The sequence below is a fragment of the Scyliorhinus torazame genome, chromosome 8, assembly GCF_047496885.1.
Source record: "Scyliorhinus torazame isolate Kashiwa2021f chromosome 8, sScyTor2.1, whole genome shotgun sequence".
Lineage (NCBI taxonomy): Eukaryota > Metazoa > Chordata > Chondrichthyes > Carcharhiniformes > Scyliorhinidae > Scyliorhinus > Scyliorhinus torazame.
The window spans coordinates 2,396,914-2,411,425 of NC_092714.1; the positions used below are offsets into that span (position 1 = coordinate 2,396,914).

The following is a 14,512-nucleotide window of genomic DNA, read 5'->3' on the forward strand; positions in this document are numbered from 1 at the left end:
TGTGAGTATAACCAGTCTGTATAGTGTGTTCTGTGTGTGAGTATAACCAGTCTGTACAGTGTGTTCTGTGTGTGAATATAAACAGTCTGTACAATGTGTTCTGTGTGAGTATAACCAGTCTGTACAGTGCGTTCTGTGTGAGTATAACCAGTCTGTACAGTGTGTTCTGTATGTGAGTATAAACAGTCTGCGCAGTGTGTTATGTGTGAGTATAACCAGTCTGTTCAGTGTGTTCTGTGTGTGAATATAAACAGTCTGTACAGTGTGTTCTGTGTAAGTATAACCAGTCTGTACAGTGTGTTCTGTGTGTGAGTGTAACCAGTCTGTACAGTGTGTTCTGTGTGAGTATAACCAGTCTGTACAGTGTGTTCTGTGTGAGTATAACCAGTCTGTACAGTGTGTTCTGTGTGAGTATAACCAGTCTGTACAGTGTGTTCTGTGTGTGAGTATAACCAGTCTGTACAGTGTGTTCTGTGTGTGAGTATAACCAGTCTGTACAGTGTGTTCTGTGTGAGTATAACCAGTCTGTACAGTGTGTTCTGTGTGTGAGTATAACCAGTCTGTACAGTGTGTTCTGTGTGAGTATAACCAGTCTGTACAGTGTGTTCTGTGTGTGAGTATAACCAGTCTGTACAGTGTGTTCTGGGTGTGAGTATAACCAGTCTGTACAGTGTGTTCTGTGTGAGTATAACCAGTCTGTACAGTGTGCTCTGTGTGAGTATAACCAGCTTGTACAGTGTGTTCTGTGTGTGAGTATAACCAGTCTGTACAGTGTGTTCTGTGTGTGAGTATAACCAGTCTGTACAGTGTGTTCTGTGTGAGCATAACCAGTCTGTACAGTGTGTTCTGTGTGAGTATAACCAGTCTGTACAGTGTGTTCTGTGTGAGTATAACCAGTCTGTACAGTGAGTTCTGTGTGTGAGTATAACCAGTCTGTACAGTGTGCTCTGTGTGTGAGTATAACCAGTCTGTACAGTGTGTTCTGTGTGAGTATAACCAGTCTGTACAGTGTGCTCTGTGTGAGTATAACCAGTCTTTACAGTGTGTTCTGTGTGTGAGTATAACCAGTCTGTACAGTGTGTTCTGTGTGTGAGTATAACCAGTCTGTACAGTGTGTTCTGTGTGTGAGTATAACCAGTCTGTACAGTGTGTTCTGTGTGAGTATAACCAGTCTGTACAGTGTGTTCTGTGTGAGTATAACCAGTCTGTACAGTGTGTTCTGTGTGTGAGTATAACCAGTCTGTACAGTGTGTTCTGTGTGAGTATAACCAGTTTGTACAGTGTGTTCTGTGTGTGAGTATAACCAGTCTGTACAGTGTGCTCTGTGTGTGTGTATAACCAGTCTGTACAGTGTGTTCTGTGTGAGTATAACCAGTCTGTACAGTGTGTTCTGTGTGTGAGTATAACCAGTCTGTACAGTGTGTTCTGTGTGAGTATAACCAGTCTGTACAGTGTGTTCTGTGTGAGTATAACCAGTCTGTACAGTGTGTTCTGTGTGTGAGTATAACCAGTCTGTACAGTGTGTTCTGTGTGAGTATAACCAGTCTGTACAGTGTGTTCTGTGTGAGTATAACCAGTCTGTACCGTGTGTTCTGTGTGTGAGTATAACCAGTCTGTACAGTGTGTTCTGTGTGAGTATAACCAGTCTGTACAGTGTGTTCTGTGTGTGAGTATAACCAGTCTGTACAGTGTGTTCTGTGTGAGTATAACCAGTCTGTACAGTGTGTTCTGTGTGAGTATAACCAGTCTGTACAGTGTGTTCTGTGTGAGTATAACCAGTCTGTACAGTGTGTTCTGTGTGAGTATAACCAGTCTGTACAGTGTGTTCTGTGTGTGAGTATAACCAGTCTGTACAGTGTGTTCTGTGTGAGTATAACCAGTCTGTACAGTGTGTTCTGTGTGAGTATAACCAGTCTGTACCGTGTGTTCTGTGTGTGAGTATAACCAGTCTGTACAGTGTGTTCTGTGTGTGAGTATAACCAGTCTGTACAGTGTGTTCTGTGTGAGTATAACCAGTCTGTACAGTGTGTTCTGTGTGTGAGTATAACCAGTCTGTACAGTGTGTTCTGTGTGTGAGTATAACCAGTCTGTACAGTGTGTTCTGTGTGAGTATAACCAGTCTGTACCGTGTGTTCTGTGTGTGAGTATAACCAGTCTGTACAGTGTGTTCTGTGTGAGTATAACCAGTCTGTACAGTGTGTTCTGTGTGAATATAACCAGTCTGTACAGTGTGTTCTGAGTGAGTATAACCAGTCTGTACAGTGTGTTCTGTGTGAGTATAACCAGTCTGTACAGTGTGTTCTGTGTGTGAGTATAACCAGTCTGTACAGTGTGTTCTGTGTGTGAGTATAACCAGTCTGTACCGTGTGTTCTGTGTGTGAGTATAACCAGTCTGTACAGTGTGTTCTGTGTGAGTATAACCAGTCTGTACCGTGTGTTCTGTGTGTGAGTATAACCAGTCTGTACAGTGTGTTCTGTGTGTGAGTATAACCAGTCTGTACAGTGTGTTTTGTGTGAGTATAACCAGTCTGTACAGTGTGTTCTGTGTGAGTATAACCAGTCTGTACAGTGTGTTCTGTGTGTGAGTATAACCAGTCTGTACCGTGTGTTCTGTGTGTGAGTATAACCAGTCTGTACAGTGTGTTTTGTGTGAGTATAACCAGTCTGTACAGTGTGTTCTGTGTGAGTATAACCAGTCTGTACCGTGTGTTCTGTGTGTGAGTATAACCAGTCTGTACAGTGTGTTCTGTGTGTGAGTATAACCAGTCTGTACCGTGTGTTCTGTGTGTGAGTATAACCAGTCTGTACAGTGTGTTCTGTGTGTGAGTATAACCAGTCTGTACAGTGTGTTCTGTGTGAGTATAACCAGTCTGTACAGTGTGTTCTGTGTGAGTATAACCAGTCTGTACCGTGTGTTCTGTGTGTGAGTATAACCAGTCTGTACAGTGTGTTCTGTGTGTGAGTATAACCAGTCTGTACAGTGTGTTCTGGGTGTGAGTATAACCAGTCTGTACAGTGTGTTCTGTGTGAGTATAACCAGTCTGTACAGTGTGTTCTGTGTGAGTATAACCAGTCTCTACAGTGTGTTCTGTGTGAGTATAACCAGTCTGTACAGTGTGCTCTGTGTGAGTATAACCAGTCTGTACAGTGTGTTCTGTGTGTGAGTATAACCAGTCTGTACAGTGTGTTCTGGGTGTGAGTATAACCATTCTGTACAGTGTGTTCTGTGTGAGTATAACCAGTATGTACAGTGTGTTCTGTGTGAGTATAACCAGTCTCTTCAATGTGTTCTGTGTGAGTATAACCAGTCTCTTCAGTGTGTTCTGTGTGAGTATAACCAGTCTGTACAGTGTGTTCTGTGTGAGTATAACCAGTCTGTACAGTGTGTTCTGTGTGAGTATAACCAGTCTGTACAGTGTGTTCTGTATGAGTATAACCAGTCTGTACAGTGTGTTCTGTGTGTGAGTATAACCACTCTGTACAGTGTGTTCTGTGTGTGAGTATAACCAGTCTGTACAGTGTGTTCTGTGTGTGAATATAAACAGTCTGTACAGTGTGTTCTGTGTAAGTATAACCAGTCTGTACAGTGTGTTCTGTGTGTGAGTGTAACCAGTCTGTACAGTGTGTTCTGTGTGAGTATAACCAGTCTGTACAGTGTGCTCTGTGTGAGGATAACCAGTCTGTACAGTGTGTTCTGTGTGAGTATAACCAGTCTGTACAGTGTGTTCTGGGTGTGAGTATAACCAGTCTGCACAGTGTGTTCTGTGTGAGTATAACCAGTCTGTACTGTGTGTTCTGTGTGAGTATAACCAGTCTGTACAGTGTGTTCTGTGTGAGTATAACCAGTCTGTACAGTGTGTTCTGTGTGTGAGTATAACCAGTCTGTACAGTGTGTTCTATGTGTGAGTATAACCAGTCTGTACAGTGTGTTCTGGGTGTGAGTATAACCAGTCTCTACAGTGTGTTCTGTGTGAGTATAACCAGTCTGTACAGTGTGTTCTGTGTGTGAGTATAACCAGTCTGTACAGTGTGTTCTGTGTGTGAGTATAACCAGTCTGTACAGTGTGTTCTGTATGTGAGTATAACCAGTCTGTATAGTGTGTTCTGTGTGTGAGTATAACCAGTCTGTACAGTGTGTTCTGTGTGTGAATATAAACAGTCTGTACAATGTGTTCTGTGTGAGTATAACCAGTCTGTACAGTGCGTTCTGTGTGAGTATAACCAGTCTGTACAGTGTGTTCTGTATGTGAATATAAACAGTCTGTACAGTGTGTTCTGTGTAAGTATAACCAGTCTGTACAGTGTGTTCTGTGTGTGAGTGTAACCAGTCTGTACAGTGTGTTCTGTGTGAGTATAACCAGTCTGTACAGTGTGTTCTGTGTGAGTATAACCAGTCTGTACAGTGTGTTCTGTGTGAGTATAACCAGTCTGTACAGTGTGTTCTGTGTGTGAGTATAACCAGTCTGTACAGTGTGTTCTGTGTGTGAGTATAACCAGTCTGTACAGTGTGTTCTGTGTGAGTATAACCAGTCTGTACAGTGTGTTCTGTGTGTGAGTATAACCAGTCTGTACAGTGTGTTCTGTGTGAGTATAACCAGTCTGTACAGTGTGTTCTGTGTGTGAGTATAACCAGTCTGTACAGTGTGTTCTGGGTGTGAGTATAACCAGTCTGTACAGTGTGTTCTGTGTGAGTATAACCAGTCTGTACAGTGTGCTCTGTGTGAGTATAACCAGCTTGTACAGTGTGTTCTGTGTGTGAGTATAACCAGTCTGTACAGTGTGTTCTGTGTGTGAGTATAACCAGTCTGTACAGTGTGTTCTGTGTGAGCATAACCAGTCTGTACAGTGTGTTCTGTGTGAGTATAACCAGTCTGTACAGTGTGTTCTGTGTGAGTATAACCAGTCTGTACAGTGAGTTCTGTGTGTGAGTATAACCAGTCTGTACAGTGTGCTCTGTGTGTGAGTATAACCAGTCTGTACAGTGTGTTCTGTGTGAGTATAACCAGTCTGTACAGTGTGCTCTGTGTGAGTATAACCAGTCTTTACAGTGTGTTCTGTGTGTGAGTATAACCAGTCTGTACAGTGTGTTCTGTGTGTGAGTATAACCAGTCTGTACAGTGTGTTCTGTGTGTGAGTATAACCAGTCTGTACAGTGTGTTCTGTGTGAGTATAACCAGTCTGTACAGTGTGTTCTGTGTGAGTATAACCAGTCTGTACAGTGTGTTCTGTGTGTGAGTATAACCAGTCTGTACAGTGTGTTCTGTGTGAGTATAACCAGTTTGTACAGTGTGTTCTGTGTGTGAGTATAACCAGTCTGTACAGTGTGCTCTGTGTGTGTGTATAACCAGTCTGTACAGTGTGTTCTGTGTGAGTATAACCAGTCTGTACAGTGTGTTCTGTGTGTGAGTATAACCAGTCTGTACAGTGTGTTCTGTGTGAGTATAACCAGTCTGTACAGTGTGTTCTGTGTGAGTATAACCAGTCTGTACAGTGTGTTCTGTGTGTGAGTATAACCAGTCTGTACAGTGTGTTCTGTGTGAGTATAACCAGTCTGTACAGTGTGTTCTGTGTGAGTATAACCAGTCTGTACCGTGTGTTCTGTGTGTGAGTATAACCAGTCTGTACAGTGTGTTCTGTGTGAGTATAACCAGTCTGTACAGTGTGTTCTGTGTGTGAGTATAACCAGTCTGTACAGTGTGTTCTGTGTGAGTATAACCAGTCTGTACAGTGTGTTCTGTGTGAGTATAACCAGTCTGTACAGTGTGTTCTGTGTGAGTATAACCAGTCTGTACAGTGTGTTCTGTGTGAGTATAACCAGTCTGTACAGTGTGTTCTGTGTGTGAGTATAACCAGTCTGTACAGTGTGTTCTGTGTGAGTATAACCAGTCTGTACAGTGTGTTCTGTGTGAGTATAACCAGTCTGTACCGTGTGTTCTGTGTGTGAGTATAACCAGTCTGTACAGTGTGTTCTGTGTGTGAGTATAACCAGTCTGTACAGTGTGTTCTGTGTGAGTATAACCAGTCTGTACAGTGTGTTCTGTGTGTGAGTATAACCAGTCTGTACAGTGTGTTCTGTGTGAGTATAACCAGTCTGTACCGTGTGTTCTGTGTGTGAGTATAACCAGTCTGTACAGTGTGTTCTGTGTGAGTATAACCAGTCTGTACAGTGTGTTCTGTGTGAATATAACCAGTCTGTACAGTGTGTTCTGAGTGAGTATAACCAGTCTGTACAGTGTGTTCTGTGTGAGTATAACCAGTCTGTACAGTGTGTTCTGTGTGTGAGTATAACCAGTCTGTACAGTGTGTTCTGTGTGTGAGTATAACCAGTCTGTACCGTGTGTTCTGTGTGTGAGTATAACCAGTCTGTACAGTGTGTTCTGTGTGTGAGTATAACCAGTCTGTACAGTGTGTTCTGTGTGAGTATAACCAGTCTGTACCGTGTGTTCTGTGTGTGAGTATAACCAGTCTGTACAGTGTGTTCTGTGTGTGAGTATAACCAGTCTGTACAGTGTGTTCTGTGTGAGTATAACCAGTCTGTACAGTGTGTTCTGTGTGTGAGTATAACCAGTCTGTACAGTGTGTTCTGTGTGAGTATAACCAGTCTGTACCGTGTGTTCTGTGTGTGAGTATAACCAGTCTGTACAGTGTGTTCTGTGTGAGTATAACCAGTCTGTACAGTGTGTTCTGTGTGAATATAACCAGTCTGTACAGTGTGTTCTGAGTGAGTATAACCAGTCTGTACAGTGTGTTCTGTGTGAGTATAACCAGTCTGTACAGTGTGTTCTGTGTGTGAGTATAACCAGTCTGTACAGTGTGTTCTGTGTGTGAGTATAACCAGTCTGTACCGTGTGTTCTGTGTGTGAGTATAACCAGTCTGTACAGTGTGTTCTGTGTGTGAGTATAACCAGTCTGTACAGTGTGTTCTGTGTGAGTATAACCAGTCTGTACCGTGTGTTCTGTGTGTGAGTATAACCAGTCTGTACAGTGTGTTCTGTGTGAGTATAACCAGTCTGTACAGTGTGTTCTGTGTGAATATAACCAGTCTGTACAGTGTGTTCTGAGTGAGTATAACCAGTCTGTACAGTGTGTTCTGTGTGAGTATAACCAGTCTGTACAGTGTGTTCTGTGTGTGAGTATAACCAGTCTGTACAGTGTGTTCTGTGTGTGAGTATAACCAGTCTGTACCGTGTGTTCTGTGTGTGAGTATAACCAGTCTGTACAGTGTGTTCTGTGTGAGTATAACCAGTCTGTACCGTGTGTTCTGTGTGTGAGTATAACCAGTCTGTACAGTGTGTTCTGTGTGTGAGTATAACCAGTCTGTACAGTGTGTTCTGTGTGTGAGTATAACCAGTCTGTACAGTGTGTTCTGTGTGTGAGTATAACCAGTCTGTACAGTGTGTTCTGTGTGAGTATAACCAGTCTGTACCGTGTGTTCTGTGTGTGAGTATAACCAGTCTGTACAGTGTGTTCTGTGTGAGTATAACCAGTCTGTACAGTGTGTTCTGTGTGAATATAACCAGTCTGTACAGTGTGTTCTGAGTGAGTATAACCAGTCTGTACAGTGTGTTCTGTGTGAGTATAACCAGTCTGTACAGTGTGTTCTGTGTGTGAGTATAACCAGTCTGTACAGTGTGTTCTGTGTGTGAGTATAACCAGTCTGTACCGTGTGTTCTGTGTGTGAGTATAACCAGTCTGTACAGTGTGTTCTGTGTGTGAGTATAACCAGTCTGTACAGTGTGTTCTGTGTGAGTATAACCAGTCTGTACCGTGTGTTCTGTGTGTGAGTATAACCAGTCTGTACAGTGTGTTCTGTGTGAGTATAACCAGTCTGTACAGTGTGTTCTGTGTGAATATAACCAGTCTGTACAGTGTGTTCTGAGTGAGTATAACCAGTCTGTACAGTGTGTTCTGTGTGAGTATAACCAGTCTGTACAGTGTGTTCTGTGTGTGAGTATAACCAGTCTGTACAGTGTGTTCTGTGTGTGAGTATAACCAGTCTGTACCGTGTGTTCTGTGTGTGAGTATAACCAGTCTGTACAGTGTGTTCTGTGTGAGTATAACCAGTCTGTACCGTGTGTTCTGTGTGTGAGTATAACCAGTCTGTACAGTGTGTTCTGTGTGTGAGTATAACCAGTCTGTACAGTGTGTTTTGTGTGAGTATAACCAGTCTGTACAGTGTGTTCTGTGTGAGTATAACCAGTCTGTACAGTGTGTTCTGTGTGTGAGTATAACCAGTCTGTACCGTGTGTTCTGTGTGTGAGTATAACCAGTCTGTACAGTGTGTTTTGTGTGAGTATAACCAGTCTGTACAGTGTGTTCTGTGTGAGTATAACCAGTCTGTACCGTGTGTTCTGTGTGTGAGTATAACCAGTCTGTACAGTGTGTTCTGTGTGTGAGTATAACCAGTCTGTACAGTGTGTTCTGTGTGAGTATAACCAGTCTGTACCGTGTGTTCTGTGTGTGAGTATAACCAGTCTGTACAGTGTGTTCTGTGTGTGAGTATAACCAGTCTGTACCGTGTGTTCTGTGTGTGAGTATAACCAGTCTGTACAGTGTGTTCTGTGTGTGAGTATAACCAGTCTGTACAGTGTGTTCTGTGTGAGTATAACCAGTCTGTACAGTGTGTTCTGTGTGAGTATAACCAGTCTGTACCGTGTGTTCTGTGTGTGAGTATAACCAGTCTGTACAGTGTGGTCTGTGTGGGGCCACCTAAAATGGTGAAAAGCAAGGGATGCTGGGGAAGTGGTCAAGGGTATAGACAAGCAGGCTGCAGAACAGATCAAACAAAGTTGCAGCAAAAGGTTTTGCAGACTTCAAACAATTTCACAGGTTGTTGCAAACGATTCCGGCTTGGGTCACTGTCTGTGTGGAATCTGCATGTTCTGCCTGTGTCTGCATGGGTTTACTCCGTATGCTGCGGTTTCCTCCCACAAGTCCCAAAAGACGTGGTGTTAGGTAATTTGGACATTCAGAATTCTCCCTCTGTGTACCCGAGCAGGCGGCGGAGTGTGGTGACTGGGGGCTTTTACAATAACTTCATTGCAGTGTTAATGTAAGCCTACTTGTGACAATAAAGATTATTATTATTATTATTAAACATAAGCAAAAGTCAATCTCCAGGCCTTCCCAGAAACAATAGATATGTCTGTCATTCAGACATGTTTTTCAGACACAGCAGCACCTAAATTCCTTATTCTGGAAAGCCTACATGCATCCAACACCTTCAAACATGGCCACTGACTGCCCACTCCAAAATTGATTGGACTTGGATCAATCAGGCTGATCGAGCCCTGATCAATTGATTGACAAAGAACCCAGAGACCGCCCACCAAAAGAGTCATGAAATTCAAACAGCATAAAAGTTACTGCAAAGATTCATTCTTTCTCTTGGAGCAGCAGCAACCAACAATGGTGAGTTCCACTGGCCGAGGGAGGAGACCATCCACGCGACCAACAGAACGAAGACCAGAGCCTGAAGAGAAGCAGATTGATAACCAACTAACTGAGACTACAAGACCGGAACTACAGATAACAGACCTGTGGAGACTAGGGGATTTTCACAGTAACCTCATTGCAGTGTTAATATAAGCCTACTTGTGACAATAAAAATCATTATTAGTTCCCTCTAGAATAATAATAAAAGTTATTATTTGTTATGCTACATTTACATAAAGTTATCAACCTACCTGTGCATTCTGGATACGTATAGTGCCATGTGTTTGTGTCACCACCTGGCCTTGAGGTGTAACCACGGTAACAGGCTGATAAACTGCCCCACCACCTATTGAAGGAAGGGAACAGATTTAGTCGCAAAAAACATTTTGTTGTAGATAACCTTAACTTACAAAATGATTAGCAGTGCAGAAACCCCCCACAACTCCAGGTGTTCAATGTTACAAACAGGAGTCAGTGTAAACAGCACGGTAGCATAGTGGTTAGCATAATTGCTTCACAGCTCCAGGGTCCCAGGTTCGATTCCCCGCTGGGTCACTGTCTGTGCGGAGTCTGCACATCCACCCCGTGTCTGTGTGGGTTTCCTCCCACAGTCCAAAGATATGCAGGTTAGGTGGATTGGCCATGATAAATTGCCCTTAGTGTTCAAAATTGCCCTTAGTGTTGGGTGGGGTTGCAGGGTTGTGGGGATAGGGTGGAGGTGTTGACCTTGGGGTGGGTGCTTTTTCCAAGAGCCGGTGCAGACTCGATGGGCCGAATGGCCTCCTTCTGCACTGTAAATTCTATGATCTTAGTTAAAAGTATGCCAAGAGTTTCCCTCTTGAACGTAGATGCCAAGGTGATGGCGACGAGGATAGAGGACTGTGTCCCTGGGGTGGTGCATGATGATCAAACGGGGTTTGTTAAAGGGAGGCAATTGAATGCTAATATACGGAGGCTGCTGGGGGTGATGATGATGCCCCCACCGGAGGGGGAGGCGGAGATAGTGGTGGCGATGGATGCAGAGAAAGCATTTGATAGAGTGGAGTGGGACTACCTGTGGGAAGTACTGAGGAGATTTGGATTTGGAGAGGGGTTCATTAGATGGGTTCAGCTCCTGTACAGGGCCCCGGTGGCAAGTGTGATTACAAATAGGCAACGATCTGACCACTTCCGACTATATAGGGGTACAAGACAGGGATGTCCCCTGTCCCCGTTACTGGTTGCGTTGGCAATTGAGCCACTGGCCATAGCGCTGAGGGGCTCTAGGAAGTGGAGGGGGGTACTTAGAGGAGGAGAAGAGCATCGGGTGTCATTATACGCGGATGATTTGTTGTTGTATGTCACGGACCCAGTGGAGGGGATGCCTGAGATAATGCAGACACTCAGGGAGTTTGGAGAATTTTCAGGATATAAATTGAATATGGGGAAGAGTGAACTGTTTGTGATGCACCCCGGGGAACAGGGCAGGGGAATAGACGATTTACCGTTGAGGAGGGTAACAAGGGATTTCCGGTATTTAGGGATCCAAGTGGCCAGGAACTGGGGAACCTTGCATGAGCTTAACTTGGCACGACTGGTAGAGCAGATGGAAGAGGACTTTAGGAGGTGGGACATGGCGCCCCTGTCATTGGCGGGCAGGGTGCAGGCGGTTAAAACGTTGGTCCTTCCTAGGTTTCTTTTTGTGTTCCAGTGCCTCCCTGTACTGATTACAAAGGCCTTTTTTAAGAAGGTGGACAAGAGTATTATGAGCTTTGTGTGGGCTAGAAAGACCCCAAGAGTAAAGAGGTGGTTCCTGCAGTGCAGTAGGGACAGAGGGGGACTGGCACTGCCGAGTCTAAGTGATTATTATTGGGCCGCCAACGTGTCAATGATATGTAAGTGGATGAGGGAAGGGGAAGGAGCGGCGTGGAAAAGACTGGAGATGGCGTCCTGTAGGGGAACTAGTCTAAAAGCACTGGCGACGGCGCCGTTACCGTTCTCCCTGAAAAAATACACCACAAACCCAGTGGTGGTGGCAACTCTGAAAATTTGGGGGCAGTGGAGACGACATAAGGGAGTGACGGGTGCCTCAGTGTGGTCCCCGATAAGGAACAACCATAGGTTCGTCCCGGGAAGGATAGATAGGGGATTTAAATCTTGGCAGCGAGCAGGAATTGTTAAATTGAAGGACTTGTTCTTAGACGGGACGTTCGCGAGTCTGGGAGCACTGACAGAAAAATATGGGTTGCCACCTGGGAATGCATTTCGCTATATGCAAGTGAGGGCATTTGTGAGACAACAGGTGAGGGAATTTCCGTAGCTCCCGGCGCAAGAGATCCAGGACAGAGTGATTTTGGGGGCATGGGTGGGTGATGGTAGGGTGTCAGATATATATAGGGAAATGAGAGACGAGGGGGAGACGATGGTAGAGGAGCTGAAGGGAAAATGGGAGGAGGAGCTGGGGGAAGAGATTGAGGAGGGGCTGTGGGCAGATGCCCTAAGTAGGGTAAACTCTTCGTCCTCGTGTGCCAGGCTCAGCCTGATACAATTCAAGGTTCTACACAGGGCGCATATGACTGGAGCAAGGCAGAGTAGATTTTTTGGAGTGGAAGATAGGTGCGGGAGATGCGCGGGAAGCCCGGCGAACCACACCCACATGTTTTGGTCCTGTCCGGTATTGCATGGGTTCTGGGTGGGTGTGGCAAAAGTGATTTCAAAGGTGGTGGGGGTCCGGGTCGAACCAGGCTGGGGGTTGGCTATATTTGGGGTTGCAGATGAGCCGGGAGTGCAGGAGGCGAGAGATGCCGATGTTTTGGCCTTTGCGTCCCTAGTAGCCCGGCGAAGGATTCTACTTATGTGGAAAGAAGCTAAGCCCCCGGGTGTGGAGGCCTGGATCAATGACATGGCAGGGTTCATAAAATTGGAGCGGATAAAGTACGCACTAAGAGGTTCGGCTCAAGGGTTCACCAGGCGGTGGCAACCGTTCCTCGACTATCTCGCAGAGCGATAAGGGAAAATAGGAAAGGTAGCAGCAGCAGCCCAGGGGGGAAGTGGGGGGGGGGGTGGGGGGGGGCTCATTTGGGTCCTCAGGGGTTTTATGTGTGTGTTTATATAGAACATAGAACAATACAGCGCAGTACAGGCCCTTCGGCCCACGATGTTGCACCGAAACAAAAGCCATCTAACCTACACTCTACCATTATCATCCATATGTGTATCCAATAAACTTTTAAATGCCCTCAATGTTGGCGAGTTCACTACTGTAGCAGGTAGGGCATTCCACGGCCTCACTACTCTTTGCGTAAAGAACCTACCCCTGACCTCTGTCCTATATCTATTACCCCTCAGTTTAAGGCTATGTCCCCTCGTGCTAGCCATTTCCATCCGCGGGAGAAGGCTCTCACTGTCCACCCTATCTAACCCTCTGATCATTTTGTATGCCTCTATTAAGTCTCCTCTTAACCTTCTTCTCTCTAACGAAAACAACCTCAAGTCCATCAGCCTTTCCTCATAAGATTTTCCCTCCATACCAGGCAACATCCTGGTAAATCTCCTCTGCACCCGTTCCAAAGCCTCCACGTCCTTCCTATAATGCGGTGACCAGAACTGTACGCAATACTCCAAATGCAGCCGTACCAGAGTTCTGTACAGCTGCAACATGATCTCCTGACTCCGGAACTCAATCCCTCTACCAATAAAGGCCAACACTCCATAGGCCTTCTTCACCACCCTATCAACCTGGGTGGCAACTTTCAGGGATCTATGTACATGGACACCTAGATCCCTCTGCTCATCCACACTTTCAAGAACTTTTCCATTAGCCAAATATTCCACATTCCTGTTTTTCCTTCCAAAGTGAATCACCTCACACTTCTCTACATTAAACTCCATTTGCCACCTCTCAGCCCAGCACTGCAGCTTATCTATATCCCTCTGTAACCTGCTACTTCCTTCCACACTATCGACAACACCACCGACTTTAGTATCGTCTGCAAATTTACTCACCCACCCTTCTGCGCCTTCCTCTAGGTCATTGATAAAAATGACAAACAGCAACGGCCCCAGAACAGATCCTTGTGGTACTCCACTTGTGACAGAACTCCATTCTGAACATTTCCCATCAACCACCACCCTCTGTCTTCTTTCAGCTAGCCAATTTCTGATCCACATCTCTAAATCACCCTCAATCCCCAGCCTCCGTATTTTCTGCAATAGCCTACCGTGGGGAACCTTATCAAACGCTTTGCTGAAATCCATATACACCACATCAACTGCTCTACCCTCGTCTACCTGTTCAGTCACCTTCTCAAAGAACTCGATAAGGTTTGTGAGGCATGACCTACCCTTCACAAAGCCATGCTGACTATCCCTGATCATATTATTCCTATCTAGATGATTATAAATCTTGTCTCTTATAATCCCCTCCAAGACTTTACCCACTACTGACGTGAGGCTCACCGGTCTATAGTTGCCGGGGTTGTCTCTGCTCCCCTTTTTGAACAAAGGGACCACATTTGCTATCCTCCAGTCCTCTGGCACTATTCCTGTATCCAATGATGCCATAAAAATCAAAGCCAATGGTCCAGCAATCTCTTCCCTGGCCTCCCAGAGAATCCTTATATTAGTTATTTATATTACATGTTACGAAGTTACTATTTTAGTTACTATTTCTGTTGTTTCTTATTTTGTTGTTGGCAGTTGCCGTTAGTTAGCATATTATTTATTTAAAAAACGATCAATGTATATATTATTACAAAGTTGTAAAATGGGAAATTTTTGTTTGATCGAAAAACTTTAATAAAATATATTTATAAAAAAAAAGTATGCCAAGAGCAAATCCCAAATAAACACTTCAACATGGAAACAATAGCACCAAGTTATCCAAATTTGAGACAGCAGAAGGCAGGAAATCTTTAGGCTCCAGTCTGTGCTCAGAATATGGGAACAGTTGGCAAAGGTTCGAGTGGTACAAAGATCATAAGAAAAGGAGTGAAAGGCACTTGTCCCACCAAATTTCAACTCTTTAAAACCCGAACTGACCAATTATTTTGTATCTCCAATGTTCTGATGCCTCTGGCCTGCCCAACAGACAATTCCG

The 14,512-nt window shown here is 44.7% G+C and overlaps 1 protein-coding gene across 4 annotated transcripts in view; it reads right to left on the minus strand.

The window, feature by feature from the left end:
• The window catches only part of LOC140427624 (homeobox protein PKNOX1-like), a 404,309-nt gene that overhangs the window by 131,289 nt on the left and 258,508 nt on the right, over positions 1-14,512 (minus strand). For all 4 annotated transcript variants that reach the window (XM_072513041.1, XM_072513042.1, XM_072513044.1 and 1 more), the window contains one exon: positions 9,687-9,781. In XM_072513041.1, coding sequence (XP_072369142.1) covers positions 9,687-9,781 — 95 coding nt within the window. The remainder of the gene's footprint in view (positions 1-9,686; positions 9,782-14,512) is intronic.